A 14,017-nucleotide genomic window follows, 5' to 3' on the forward strand; every position below is an offset into this window, starting at 1 on the left:
AAGCAATAGCGATAGCGTTAGCAATCCTTGGACGACCCAAATACTGGCCATTCAGTGTGGGCCACGGAAATGCAAATTCTCCAAGTCCCGGGCTCTGGTGGTCTGGTGCTCCACTTTGGCGCTCCGCGTGGGAGTTGTCCCTATTGATTTAATTCCAGCCATCCAGTGACGCAATTCCGTGGAGTTGAACGCTCGGCCGACAAATAATCCAGAGGCGAAAATCCCAAGGGGTTGTTTTCTTTTTGGGTTTTGTTGTTTTCATTTCGACGGTCCTTGGCAGCCGAATATATGGGAATTTTCTGGCAGTCGAGGGCGCCACAATGACTGCGCATAGTTTTATGTACGGTATCGGTTTTATGTGAGTTTTTCACGTTGTCATTGCTGGTTTTTGGGCATCTGTTCGGTTTGGTATCCCCACTGCAGCGCTGGGTGGTGTCATGACCTAGACAATTTTCGGTCTGCCTAGATTTCTATCTACGCGAAGGTCAATGCGGCGTATACTTAACATGTAATGAGATAAGCCCTCATTAGCATATAATGAGTAATAAGGGTTTATGTCGAGAGAAAGATAGAAAGTTCACCGCTACTCACATCTAATAATAATATCCAAATGAGATGACTTTGACAATGACTCAACGTCAATGGCTGTGGAAAGTACACACAATAAAACCAAAACTGACCTGAAGCGCCTGAATTTGACCAGCTGGCTAATATTAGTCAACAGCTTGGCGGGCAAATAAACAAAGCAGCAAAGCAGAGTTTGTCCTCAAACAAAACAAGTCCGCACTTTAGTTTGTTAGTTTTCTTCGCTTTTCGGACACGAAACGGATGGGGAAAATGGAGTTGCAAGGTTGCAAAAATGGGGATGATGATGATGATGTGCCAGAACTTTCCGTGGAAGACATTGAATCACTTTTGACCGAGCTCGAATCAAATTCAAACATTGTCATGAGCGAGATATTCGCAAGCAAATATCGTTCATCAGCGCCAACTGAGTCAACACCATGAGGTAATGCTCCCAACTCCGGACTATTCAGGCCGGGAGCCGTCATTGTCCATATCTCGGTACTTGGTACATGGAACATGGAAAATCGCTTGTGTTAACAAGTGCGTTGTGCACTTGAGGTTGTCCTCTGCTTCATAACACAATTGGCATTCTTTGTCCCAAACGTTTTGACCCACTGATCGTGTTACGGGGCATTTAATCAGCATTAGCTGCAAATGAGCAGCACTTTGCCACTTCACTTGCCAGTGGGAACAACCAAGTACTTCCTAGTCAGGCCGACACACACACACAAACATGGCCAATTGTGTCGGCCAATTGAGTCTGGAACCGAAAGAAAGTGGCGAAAAGATATCGCATGAAGAGCGAACCACTCAACCACAAGTGGGTGTCTTTTTGAGCATCAACTTATTGTTGCGAATTGAATTCCTCAATTAATTTCGATGGCTTTTCTAGGAAATCACTTGAGGGGGAGTGCACACTGTTTGTCACCAAACAGATTGCTAATTTTTATAGATCGTTAGGCTTAAAATATTAATAGCCTATGATCAACAAAATTTGGAGGGAAAAAATAATTTTTTACGAGCATTTGATGAATGAATTTCTACACAGGAAAAAAGAACTTGAATAAACTGTAGCAAAATCATGTTTTTTTTTTAACTAAATAACTTTGTTGGGTTTGCTTAAATATACTTATATTTGTTTTTATAGCTTTATGTTTATAACAACTAGCTAACAAAAATTCTTATTTTTATGATTTGGAAAATTTGTAAATTTTAAAAGAGCCGCCAAAATTTTGGTATCAGATAAGATTGGTGGCAATACTGGCCCATGATTATGCAGCCCTGGCCTAACGCAGCCTAGTATTAATTGGTATTTTCACACCCTACGCATACGGTCACACTAAAGATGCAACAATAATTCCACGAGACAAATTTGTTAACAAAATTAAGTAAATATCGGCAGTTATTTACGCATTTAAGCCACGATGGACAGCAGCAATGACTTGTCGGAAGAGCTAATACGCCGCCTCAGTGTCGGCGGTGCCCTGGGTAAGTTGGACAATGTCAATTCCCAATTGGGACGCACCTGTTGTTGCACCAAAATAATAATTGTAAACAATTTGCAGAGGAAGTGATTGCCAGCGAAATGTTCGAGGATAGCATCGATGTGGAGACGGAGGCGGAGCCGGACGACATAATCATCGTACACATGGACATCCGGGAACCGCTCAGCAATCTCAAGTGAGTCAGACGCAGATTACCATCGTCTGCCATGCGAATAACCCTAATTTTTTGTACCCACAGATCACTTGTTGAGCAAAAGATAGGGGTGTGCCTGAATTACTACACATTTTGGCTGCAGGATGCACAAGAGGTGAGTCTATCTGCAGGAGAATATATTGTTTACCTAAACCACCACTCTCGTGCAGCTGGAATCCCACAAGAATCTCGTGGATCAGTGCGTCAAGGGAGAAGGCTTGGTGCAGATCAACGTGCAGATACAAACTATTCGCAAACGCATCAACATCGCCGATGTCCTCAAGCCCACGGAGGCAGCTCTGGCTGCCATGGCCGAGGAGGTTGCTGGTCAGCTCTCGCCCCCGGAAACGGCCAGCCAGAAGAGTTCCTCCAGCGAGAGCCCCATCAAAACCCCAGTCAAACGCAAGCACAAAGAAGACTCTGAAGAGGAATCGGTTGACACCAAGGATGTTAAGCCTGTCCTTAATTGGGTTCTGGACAGCAAGTTTAAGCGCGAACAGATACGCCTGAAGATACCCGAGGCGGCCATCGAATGGACACAGGCGCACGTGACCCACTGGCTGGAGTGGGCCGTCAAACAGTTTGAGCTGGGTGGCATCAACATGAGCGACTGGCAGATGAACGGTCAGGAGCTCTGCGCCATGACGCACGAGGAGTTCAATCAAAAGTTGCCCCGTGATCCAGGCAACATCTTCTGGACCCACCTCCAGCTGCTAAAGGAGTGCAATTTCGTATCCGTGGTGCACAAACAGGCGGAGGAGCAGAGGAAGCCCAAGCAACCGAGAATCATGTCGGCAACTGCCATATCGACTACTTCAGGCAGCACACTTTCCCTCGAACAGCGCATTATGCGAAAATCCTACCAAGCAGTCAAGAGTTCCGATTGTAAGTAGAAGAGAGACAATTACAACAAAGCTTAAACTAACAATATCTACTTCGTTCACAGCCGTGGAAAATACTCCGACATCAATGAGCCCCACAAATTACACGACCATCGGTTCCGGCAATAATGGACAAGTGCAGCTGTGGCAGTTCCTACTCGAAATACTCACCGACTGCGAGCACGCGGACATCATTGAATGGGTGGGCACCGAGGGAGAGTTCAAGCTTACTGACCCCGATCGAGTGGCCCGCCTTTGGGGCGAGAAGAAAAACAAACCCGCCATGAACTACGAAAAGCTATCAAGAGCTCTGCGCTACTATTACGATGGGGATATGATCTCCAAGGTGTCCGGCAAGCGATTTGCATACAAATTCGACTGCGATTTGAAGCTATTGATCGGTTATGATGCGAAAGAGCTGTCCAGGCTGGTCAACGAGCGGAAAGTGGTGCCCGAGCGCGTAGCTCCAACGGAAACAATTAAGGAAGACACGTGACATGGCGAGCTGAAGCTCAAGGAAGAACCCGACATACTCTGGAAGTACGAGGAGCCTTAGCGTTGGCTGACTTGGTCGGATGACGGCGCCTGGTTAATAATACAAATTGTTACATATTTTACAATCTTAAGGCACACGATTTTATTATCCATTTCGTATTCGCTAAGGTTTATAATCTCTGTCTACATAAGCTATAGCTATAAGTATCGCTTTTATACTGCTAATCATCTTAGTTATTATCTGAATAGTATTTCTATAGTGTGTATATTGAATATTGTTCGTTACATGATTGTTGCGATTTTTGTAAAATCCATAAAACTAAATTCATTTCCACGCGATTTCCATTTGCATTTGCTCCTTCTTCTCCTCGGCATCGTTGTGTGTTGATGGTTTTGTTTGTGATTTTACGTGACTAGTTTGCTTGCTTAACTGATCTAACTAAGCTCTAAGCGTGGGCATTTAGCTGCTTCGGCTAAATCGCCTCCCAGTTAGCTTGTTGATGGAGTACAATGATGATGATGGCCTGGCGGAATGTGCACGCAAATGCCTCTTTCCCCCAGCTGAACTGGCGCTAAACTCGAACGGCTAGCGCCGCCAGTCGGGGTAATACTTATATTGCCATTAAGCTTTGAGTATGGGTTTTGTGATGCGGTTATTACAGCTCCGTGGTGATCTCGTCCTGCGGTCGAAAGCCCAGCTTGTAGAACTCGTCCTCCAGCCACAGCGAGCTGGCGTTGAGATCAGAGATGAGATTGCCGCTCTTCAGCGTGTTGAAGCTGCTGCCGAAAGGATCCGAGGCGCGTGGCTCCTCGAACTCGTGCAGGCTGATCAGCGAGCCAAAGAGGTGCAGCTTCTGCTGCGCCGAGGCACTGCTGCTCCGATCGCCGGCCATCAGTTCGCCCACTCCCTGTGGCGTCGCCGTGGGCGTCACCTGTTGCCGGAAGATGCTGGGCTGCTGCAGTTGCTTCTTCTTGTTGGGCGCAGCGTAGAGCACCTCGTGGTGACCGGCATTGTGGCCGTGTGAGGCCTGGAAGAAGTCGATGAGCTGGCCCACCTGGGGCTTGTAGCGTTCCAGGGCCTGCTCCGACCAGGCATACAGCCTGGACCAATCTGGCGGCGGGGCGGGAATCAGTTCGATGGGCCTATTCAGCAGTATGAGCAGCTTGGCCAGATCCCGGACGATGGGCCTGTACGAGTTGGCAGCCGCCACTTCGCCCGACAAATAGAGCTTCCTGATCTGCCGTCGGGTATCGTTGAGCATGGCCAGAAAGTACTCAGCGTTCGGACGCATCTCGTTTAGCTGCCTCATAAAGTCCGCCCGATCCATGGTGTTCTCGTTGATGAGCTTCTGTTTGATGGACTTTCGCCGCCTTCTCCTCTTGACCAACATCACCGCGACGGCCAGCAGGGACAGGCAAACGAGGAAGCCACCAAGAAGTCCAGCGAGTGCGGCCATCAGTGGTCCCGAATAGCCGGTGGGCACACACACCCGACCCATGAACTCCGTGTGGGCGGACCACTGATCCAAGTAGCCGGCGGGGCACTGATCCACGCACTGCCTGGTGTCCGTCACCAGGTACATTGGACATTTGATACAGCCCGCCTTGTTGCAGCGCAGGCAGTGGGAACTCGTCGTCAGCGGGCAGCCTGGGGATGAGAAAGATGCAAACAGAACTGGGTTAGTCACTCTGTGGGTCATTATGGCTCCCTCAATTAGCGCTGATCAGCATAATTGTCCCCTCATTTGCATAGGAGCACACAAGTCACAGCACTCCCACAGACAATTGTCCACGTTAAGGCCGACGAATTGAATCATTCCCAGACTTTTTGGGAGGGCGACTCCCAAAATACACTAAGCAAACACTTCTAGGATTTAGGTATAAGTTTATTCCCCGAATTTACACAAAAAGTAGGTAACTATAGTAGCTTTAAATCAAATATTTACATCTAATTGAATGAGAAACTGAGTACTATTCAGTGTAATATTCCAGTAACTCCCACAACATTCACATGAACTGCAATTTATGCAAGCAACTAAGACGACGATCCCTAGCGCAGCCAGAGCAATTGAACCCTAACGATGATGTCAAGATCTATCCGCCCCGAACACATGACATATCTCAAACATCTTTGTTTGCCACAGATCTTTGTATAGCTCTGTGGCTTTTGTGTGTCGTCGCTTGTTTCCCTACGAATTCAAGGTAACGTCAACAAACAGTGTTTGACTTTTGGCTGCCCAAACCCAAACAACATTAGCATATCGCCACCCCCTGTCCGCCCCAAAAAAAAAAAAAAAAAGTAAAGTGTTGGGCAAACAGAGGAGGAGCTACATATACATATTCTAGGAAGACGACGAAAACTGGGTAAGTTCAACATGGTACAGGCTCTTGCCAGCGGCTTCGTCGGCTAAAACTTCGCCAAGATCAAAAGCTTGCCAGGCCGCCGCCAGTTTCTGTTGTCAACCGAACAAGAAGACGACGACGACGACGACAACGACAACGATGAAGTCGAAGACGCAACGAGACTCCCAAACAGGCCAGAAGTTGGGTTTTATCTGAAGGAGCCCGCCTCCTTGCCCAATATATCTTGATACTGGATAGCCAAAGAAAACAATAACATCGCACCACGTACGCATCCAGATCCAGTCGGTCGGTCGGCCCCCATTGCAATGCACTTGGCGTCTGTTCAGGTGGCTCAGCATCGTCATCATCAATGGCATTAACTTGTTTATGCGCTAATCAGACACACACATCCCCCAGGCGGGAGTTGGATCTGGAATCGCATACCCTAGATCTGGGTTGGATCTTGAATCTTGAATGTGGAGTCCATGGCACTGGCAATGGCAATGGCATTGGCATTGGCAATCGGAATGGCCAATTCCCAGGCAGAGGCGGATAATCAGATGTAATTCGTAATTGATATTGCCCAGTGGTCAGTCGTTCTTTTGGTATTCCAGCTCGAGCCGAACCGAACCGAACCGATCTCTGGGGACTGGGCGTGCAGTTGATCAATGATAATTGGTTATTAAATGGATGATTGCCTTTAGTCCGACTGTCAATGCCGACTTACAATTCCAACTCAATGGGCGTGCATCTTCCACAGGTGATCATGTAAATGTTCTGCAATTGCAGACTGCTGTGATCTTGAAGCGATATAAATAATGATATCGATTGCTCGATTCCGTGGATCGGGCTCAATGATACAGACTATATATGGCAAATCAATTTGTCCATTGCCATGAACTCAAGCGCAATCCTCGAGGAGATCAGATCAAAGATGGAGTGCCTCTCCAATTTGCCGCATAACGATGGAAAATCTCAATACAATCGATTTTTATTCACCCATTCAAACGACGGTCTTAAATTATGCCATGATTAAACAATCTCATCAAATTCAGCTTTTATAATTCGGGACCAGCCCATCTGCAGCCACGCCCAAAAAACTTAAATTTCTCCTCACCTGCTGCAAAATGATCGACTAAATAAGTGCCTGTAGGCGCATACAGCATTATAAGCCATAAAACGCTGATGACTACAACTATATTTACGTCCATCAGCCATCATGATCAACAGTTTTCGGTGTTTGGGAAAGCCAAAGAATTAACAGCCCGAAAGGCGTTGTTTAAACTTTCTTTGAATGAGTCAGAGAATCTGCAGACCAGCTCTCCGATTTTAGCTCTTAGCACATGATGTGCCAACTATCTAGGCGTGTCAGCAGTTAGCAGTCAGCAGATATAGACACAGGCACCAAAAACACAAACACAATACAAAAAAACATATAATCGACAAATTACTTTCACTCAAAACAAACAAGACAGAAGGCAGCAGCCAGCTAGGGCCATAAAAAGCGAAATAAAATGTTTATCGGACAATCACCATCAAATGAAACACGCATAAAGTAAATTCATTAGATCACTTTATAACGCGTATATCTAGATAATTGAGTATCCAACAAGGGAAGTGCAGAGGAGTGGAGTGGAGGGAGGGTGGGGTGCTTCTCCGGCTCTATTGGGCGGCACAAAGGCTCAAGGTCGTTCCAAATCAGAGGGTACCGCCAAACCGAATGTGGAGCTGACAAAATGTGGAGCTGTCGCACACAGCACAGCTCGATTCGCTGATCGTCGATCGTAAATTGTAATTTGCCGCCAGCATAGACAATGCCTGGTCACTGTCATGGATTTTATACTCGGTACTCGGCGGAACTCAAGGGTATGCGCTATTTGGAATAGTCTTGTCTACACGAAAATACAATAATTCTGCGACGCAACATCTTATAAACAATTAAGCATCTTAATTTCTATAGCATCTGTTTATCGTTTGTTTAAGAAAACCAGTTTAAGCGCGTAATAATACTAAAAATCATAGCAACCCTAGGTATCAGATAGTCGCAACACTTAAATGCAGGCTCATACGCTTTTTTTAGGGAAATGGCGAGGCGAGCACTTGGCTCTTGTCTGTCAATTAGGCATTTGACATTTGCATAAATGTTTATGCAAAAAGCGACAAACAGAACGCAGCGAAAATAAACAAACAATGCCTCTATGCAATGGCCAAAGTAAATAAATATTACGAAAAACAAATGGCATACTTTATGAGCCACTTCCTTCCTCCACCCACTCCACCTCTCCCTCCACCCTTCATAGTTTTTGCAAAGCAAATGCAAAAATGCTTATGCAAGCAAAATGAGCTTTTTGCCAACAGCAGTAATTCAATTTCATTTATGTGAAGAAAGTATTTTTGGCCACACAAAAAAAGGTGCCCCAAAAAACCGAAAAAAAAACCGGGCTAACTGAAGCTGCGCATGCGCAAATGGCGTTTATTAAAATAACGGTACTTAAGTGCGCCCTAAGCAAACTGCACTCAACTCGAGACCGCAACATGCAACTCCAAAAAAAAATGAAAATGAAGCATGGGGCAAGCAAAAGGCGGCCCAAAAAATAAGACAATATAAATTGAGAATGGGCGGACCTGGGACAACGGGAATCGGCCACAAAATCGACAGAACAAAGACCTTTAATCAGCATTTTTGAGGGACACCACTGGAACTGGAAATAATATGAGAGCACAAGTTTAGCTGAAGAAGAGTTTGTGTTCTTCTATGGAAATTGGGTGTCAAATAAGCAAATAAAAAAAATATATACATATAAGCAAGTTAAAAAGAGATATATAAGCAAATTTAAAGAGAGAAATGTAAGCATATTTAAAGAGAGAAATGTAAGCAAATTTAAAGAGAGAAATGTAAACAAATTGCCAAGAATTTGTTAGAGTTCTGCGGTTTTGTTTATATTAATAGTGTTTTATTTGAAACAACTCCAATATCATTGCACTCGTCGCAATACTTAAGCCTTAGTGTTTCGTTGACTCGACTTGCCTTGCCTTTGATTCGATTTGATTCGAGTATCATGACCAAGCTCTACACACCCAGAGTTTGGTTCATGAACTCCCGAAAATTGCTACTACTCATAAATATACGACTCCCAGAGCGATTCACTGCACCAAGGAGCGCCGATCTGTCCCGCCCTTTCAACTCAATTCCATTTACTTCAATTGCGTTTTTAATTGCCAATACATTTCCAACACGTCAAATGACAATTTATTATGAAGTATTGTTGCTTGTGTTTATTGTTATTTTGCCTGTCTCAAAATTATAGGTTTGAAATCTTTTATTTTCTGTAGATTTTGTTCGCCGTTTTGTGATAAATTGCCAGCCAAAAAAAAATACACAAAACAAAGCAAAAAGACATTTTGCATTGGCTGGTTTCAAACATCCGTTCGATTTTTGTCATGATTGTCACGATTTACTTGCTGGACACAAATAAACTTCGACTGGGATTCAGCCAGATGCTTTGACTCAGACTGGGTATTTTGAAATTGAATTTTTGTTATTTCTTTAGATTTTGTTGTGACTTTGGCTGTTCGACCAGTAATTAACATTCAGCTGACCAAACAAAGTTTGTCCACCACTACGCGTTGAAAATGATTTATGAAATATATAGGAATAATATTTCAATGAAAGCCAACCAAACAGCTTAAGGCCAAATGCTGTATTGACGGACTCTAAAAATCCATTCTTAAAATTCTTTATTTAGATTTTGGGCTAATTGCACGCGACGTGAACACGACTTGAATTTATGGCCAAAGCTTTCGGCATGTGGCCAAATTAACACCTCAAAAGTCGGCAAGGTTTCCATTTCGATGACTGGTGACAGATATCGGGAAAACAGATTTTTTTCTTTTTTTGGTCACAATTTTCCTGGCTCTTTTTGGACTGGCCAACTGGCCGTTGGCTGCCAATTGGCTGCAACATGTTTCAGGCCATAAAAATCAAATTTACAACCGCAGCTGTCGGGGACTGTAGCCGTAACCATATGGAAGTGGAAGTGCTGCTTAATTTACTGCCCAGCGATCAGTGATCATGCGTTGCAGTTTTGCCCACTTCGAGTTGCTTTGCTCTCTAATTGCCGGCGCAGCGCGAATAACTTGACATAAATGCATGTTGAGTTTAATTGTTTCATGTAGTCGCAAGTTCCTTGGGGTAACTAGGCCCACACACAGCGGAAAATCTTAGGGGGAATATAGATGGAGGGATGAGGAACACTTCCAGTTACAGTCCACAGACAAGTAAGTTCGGAATTCTTATGGAGAAAATTGTCTAAGCAAATGTCACAAATTAAATTGGCTAGCACGTCACAGAGGCGCAAATCGGCCCACTGACATTTGCATAATTTCCAGATACACAGACACACACCACCTGCATTTGCATAATAAAAAGATACAGTACCGATAGGCAGACAAGTAAATAAATAAATTAGTAAATGCAAATGTTCGGGGTAGGGAAAAAAATCTCTATAATAATAAGCGACTTGACTTTGGCATTGGACTTGATTGAGTAAACTACTTGTACATCGAAATTCAATCAGCTGAATGGGGCGGAAATGGGGCGGGATCTCAATCAAGAACAGTTACAATCTTTGTAGGAAACATTTTGCGTAGGTAATCCTCCACTCAATCAAATGAATATACTGTTTTAAGATCAGATAGCCATATATTTTGTAGGCTGTCGCTCGAAACTAACAAATAGAACCAGATTATTAACAACCCATAAAATTAAGATTCAAGTACTTTACAAACGTATGCGAAGTTCTATGGGTTTCCTACTAAACTAGATATATTTTTTTATGTCGAAAGACATAATTAGAAATTCCAATCACTCTTCGAGTCTTAAGATATTTCTGCATCATTAGTAAAATTGGCCCTAAGCGAACTTAATTCAATTTATAGCTTTAGCCCAGGGGCGCTTTATTATAATGGGTATTTTGCTCATTAAAGCACCTTTTGAAACCATTTAGTTGCTTCATTAAATTTTGGCCATCTTCTTAGGTGATTATGATAAACAGCAAAATGGTTGAGTAACATGCAGAAAGTACAATGATCTTCAACGTATTTAATTCAAATGATTTATCCGAGTGCAAGTTTTACTTTCTGGAAATCAAGTTCCATTGGATAACCGCATTATTTTCTTTGTCAGCTGCAACGAGCTCGCATCACTCTAGCGTAAGTTTCCCCATTCCTCGCCCCATCTGACCATATATATACATATAAATCTAATTTTGCAATATGTCAAGTAATCTGATAGCCACGCACACTCACTCAAAAAATCGTAAGCCAGATCCAAGGCAGCCAGTTAGCCCGTCTAAGCCAATTAGCCAACGAGTGACTCCATGCTGATTAGCATGACGAAATGTCGTAGCATTTGGTAAGTAGACAACAAAAAAAGGAAAAAAATTGGAGGAAAGAAATATCAAATAAAACATGCCCCATGGTGGGTGAATGGGGCAAGCAATGCCGAAACAGCAACAGCAACAGAAACCGAAACCGAAATCAGACAAAAGCCAAAAGTTCAAATGGTTCAAATGTGCCGGCCAGCCGCCAGTCGGTTTACATCAAATAGAGCCATTGATGGAGCCAGGATGCCGAAAGGGGAGTTGTGAAAACAAATACCTGCCTGCCTGCACAGCGAGTAGCAAAAAAATGCGACAAAATCTGCTCAAAAGTTAAACACACGCCACGCAAAACTCTGCCAACTGGTTGCAGTCACTACTCTGCACCGCTCTGCACTACACTGCACTACACTGCACCACTCTGCACCACTCTGCACCACCCTGCACCACTCCGCATCACTGCACCACCGAGTGGACTTGCGCAATCCGGCGACGCATGCGCAGCCACCAACTTGCTTCTTTTTTTTTTGACTTTTTTTTTTCAAACGGTTGCAGTTTTTGGCCTGCAAATTGGCCAGCTAAACGCTGACTGCCTCTATGGCCGATAATTTTATTTCTCTCTTTTTATTCCGGTTTCTGTGTGTTTATCAATTAATTTGAATTTATTCAGAGGCGTTTAATGTTGTTCCATGATATTTCTTGTTGCAATCAAATCTAATGAAGTTGACAGCCCGTTGGCTGTTCGGTAGCTTCTCTGTTCGCAGTTTCACAGCGGCGAAAGTGGCCAATGATAATGTCAGCAGGCCGTTCAATTAGCCAAAAATAAATGAAATTGCACACCGGCGAAATGAAAGCTGGCCGAATTTAAATATTAACCCTAGCTGGGCTATTTACATACTTGTGTGTGAAATATAATTAGTTATTTGTATGAAAGCAGCACTTTTTTCCGCCTTCAGCTGATGAAGAAATGGTGATAGTAGGTTGATTTATTCACCAGACATTTGAGCAAACAGCCAAGGTTTGCCTTTGTTTGCGCTCAAAACCTGGTTCAATCAATTATGATGGTTATCCTTTCTTTGCTGCGGCCATAGAAATTGTTTGACAAACGGTAGCCGGAGATTTTCTTTCACCAAACAAAATGAGAGTAACAACTTCGACAGCGACGGCTTCCGTAAGTTTTTTGAAAAAATAAAAATGCGAAAGAAAAAAACACTGGGCCAACAAGAGATCCACAAATGAGCAGAGTCATCGAACAAGAGGGACTCGGTGGAGACCTCAGAAAATACAAAATACAAAATACAAAACACAAAATACGAACTACAGCATACAATACAAACAGCAGAAACATGTTGGCACGAAGTCCAAACTTATCCAAGGCAGCACAGACATGTCGCCTGACTTTCTTTTTAAGGTCGCTCGGTAGCGGCTCATTAAAAAATGCTTTACGTTTCTTTCTTTTCGGGACTCTGCCGCCTGCCTGACTGACTGACTGACTGACTAACTGACTGACGACGACTGACAGGCGAAATAATTAAGTTTCTGAGCAAATGATAAGCGCTACTTTGCAGGAGAGCGTGTTTCAAAGTGTAACAAATGCGTAGAAAGCAACATTTACCACCACATGGTTTCTTGTTTCTTGTCGAATACGAATTCTCCACTCATGCATATTCATCGTTGAGAGGGCTATGGATTTTCACGCCCGATAAGGTGTCAATAATGCGGCAGCCGACAGCTTCCACATGTCACACAAATCAAATCGAACAAAACCAGCCAGAGTACTTGACCGAATTCCGCACAGACAGGCCAAGACAAGACAAGAAACAAACAGACAGACAAAAAGACGAATGAGCAGCTAAACAGCCAAAGAGTTAAAGAGCCAGACAAAATAAATAAATCGGTTAAAAAACTACCTCTTCTATAAGAACCTGCAGCTTGCAACAGCAGCATAATTATGCCCAGTGGAGAACTCGCATGAGAACTCATAGCCCCTCCTCTTCACAAAGAACTTGGGTTAATGGCAGTGCAAAGACTGCAATTTGAAAAGCAAACCAAGTCCGATTCGGACACGATATTCAATTAAGTTTTGTGTACATATTTCCAATAATGAAATGCCAAAGTTTAACTGTCCAAAAGTAACTGGGCTGGCCGTAGTTTGGTTTGTATAAGTTCTCATAACTTACATCTACAGCTTATTCTTAGTTACCTTGTCTACTGCATATTTCATAAGCAATATGTATTATTTTATGATAATTTATATGACAAGTGAGTTGACTCGAACTGTTCCCTGCTTAAGTTCCTCCAACATTCATTGATCCCAATTCCAGCTTGTAAAAAAATCTAGTTCAACGCAGCACTACAAAGCTACACTTCAGAAAAGCCTCTTCAATTGATTTGATGGCTTTAAAACTATACAGGCCATTTGAGGTCTTGCCCAAATATACACTCGAGAACCCAGAAAAGCCCATCCACTGAGATTTGTTTGTTCCGATTTTGGATGCATCAAGAGCTTTAGCCCTTTTCCCTACCTCCCTCCATTAAATGCATTCCCATTGCAGGCCCGCATGAGCAGATGGAAAATAAATATTTTCACACATGGCAGCTCGGCACCAACAGAAATATTTCGCTGTCATGGTTACAGCAAAGACACAAGACACA

General features: G+C 43.6%; 2 protein-coding genes across 2 annotated transcripts in view; one reads left to right on the top strand and one right to left on the bottom strand.

The window, feature by feature from the left end:
• The first annotated feature begins 1,879 nt into the window (after positions 1-1,879).
• Positions 1,880-3,980, top strand: LOC6538341 (DNA-binding protein Ets97D). The gene is made up of 5 exons (XM_002098830.3): positions 1,880-2,055; positions 2,133-2,247; positions 2,311-2,380; positions 2,436-3,150; positions 3,212-3,980. The coding sequence occupies exons 1-5, from the start codon at positions 1,992-1,994 to the stop codon at positions 3,640-3,642; spliced, it is 1,395 nt and encodes a 464-aa protein (XP_002098866.3). The 5' UTR covers positions 1,880-1,991; the 3' UTR covers positions 3,643-3,980.
• LOC6538342 overlaps positions 3,757-14,017 on the bottom strand; it is a 30,536-nt gene continuing 20,275 nt past the window's right edge. Inside the window, exon 3 of the mRNA XM_002098831.4 lies at positions 3,757-5,289. Within this exon, the coding sequence (XP_002098867.1) occupies positions 4,298-5,289 (992 nt within the window). The 3' untranslated portion in view covers positions 3,757-4,297. The remainder of the gene's footprint in view (positions 5,290-14,017) is intronic.

Source organism: Drosophila yakuba, chromosome 3R (assembly GCF_016746365.2).
Source record: "Drosophila yakuba strain Tai18E2 chromosome 3R, Prin_Dyak_Tai18E2_2.1, whole genome shotgun sequence".
Classification (NCBI taxonomy): Eukaryota; Metazoa; Arthropoda; class Insecta; order Diptera; family Drosophilidae; genus Drosophila; species Drosophila yakuba.

Bases quoted from the DNA above. Each gene is read 5' to 3' on its own strand.
- LOC6538341 (XM_002098830.3), top strand. From the start codon at position 1,992: ATGGACAGCAGCAATGACTTGTCGGAAGAGCTAATACGCCGCCTCAGT. The intron at 2,056-2,132 runs GTAAGTTGGACA...AACAATTTGCAG, and splicing joins CAGTGTCGGCGGTGCCCTGG to AGGAAGTGATTGCCAGCGAA. The intron at 2,381-2,435 runs GTGAGTCTATCT...ACTCTCGTGCAG, and splicing joins GGCTGCAGGATGCACAAGAG to CTGGAATCCCACAAGAATCT.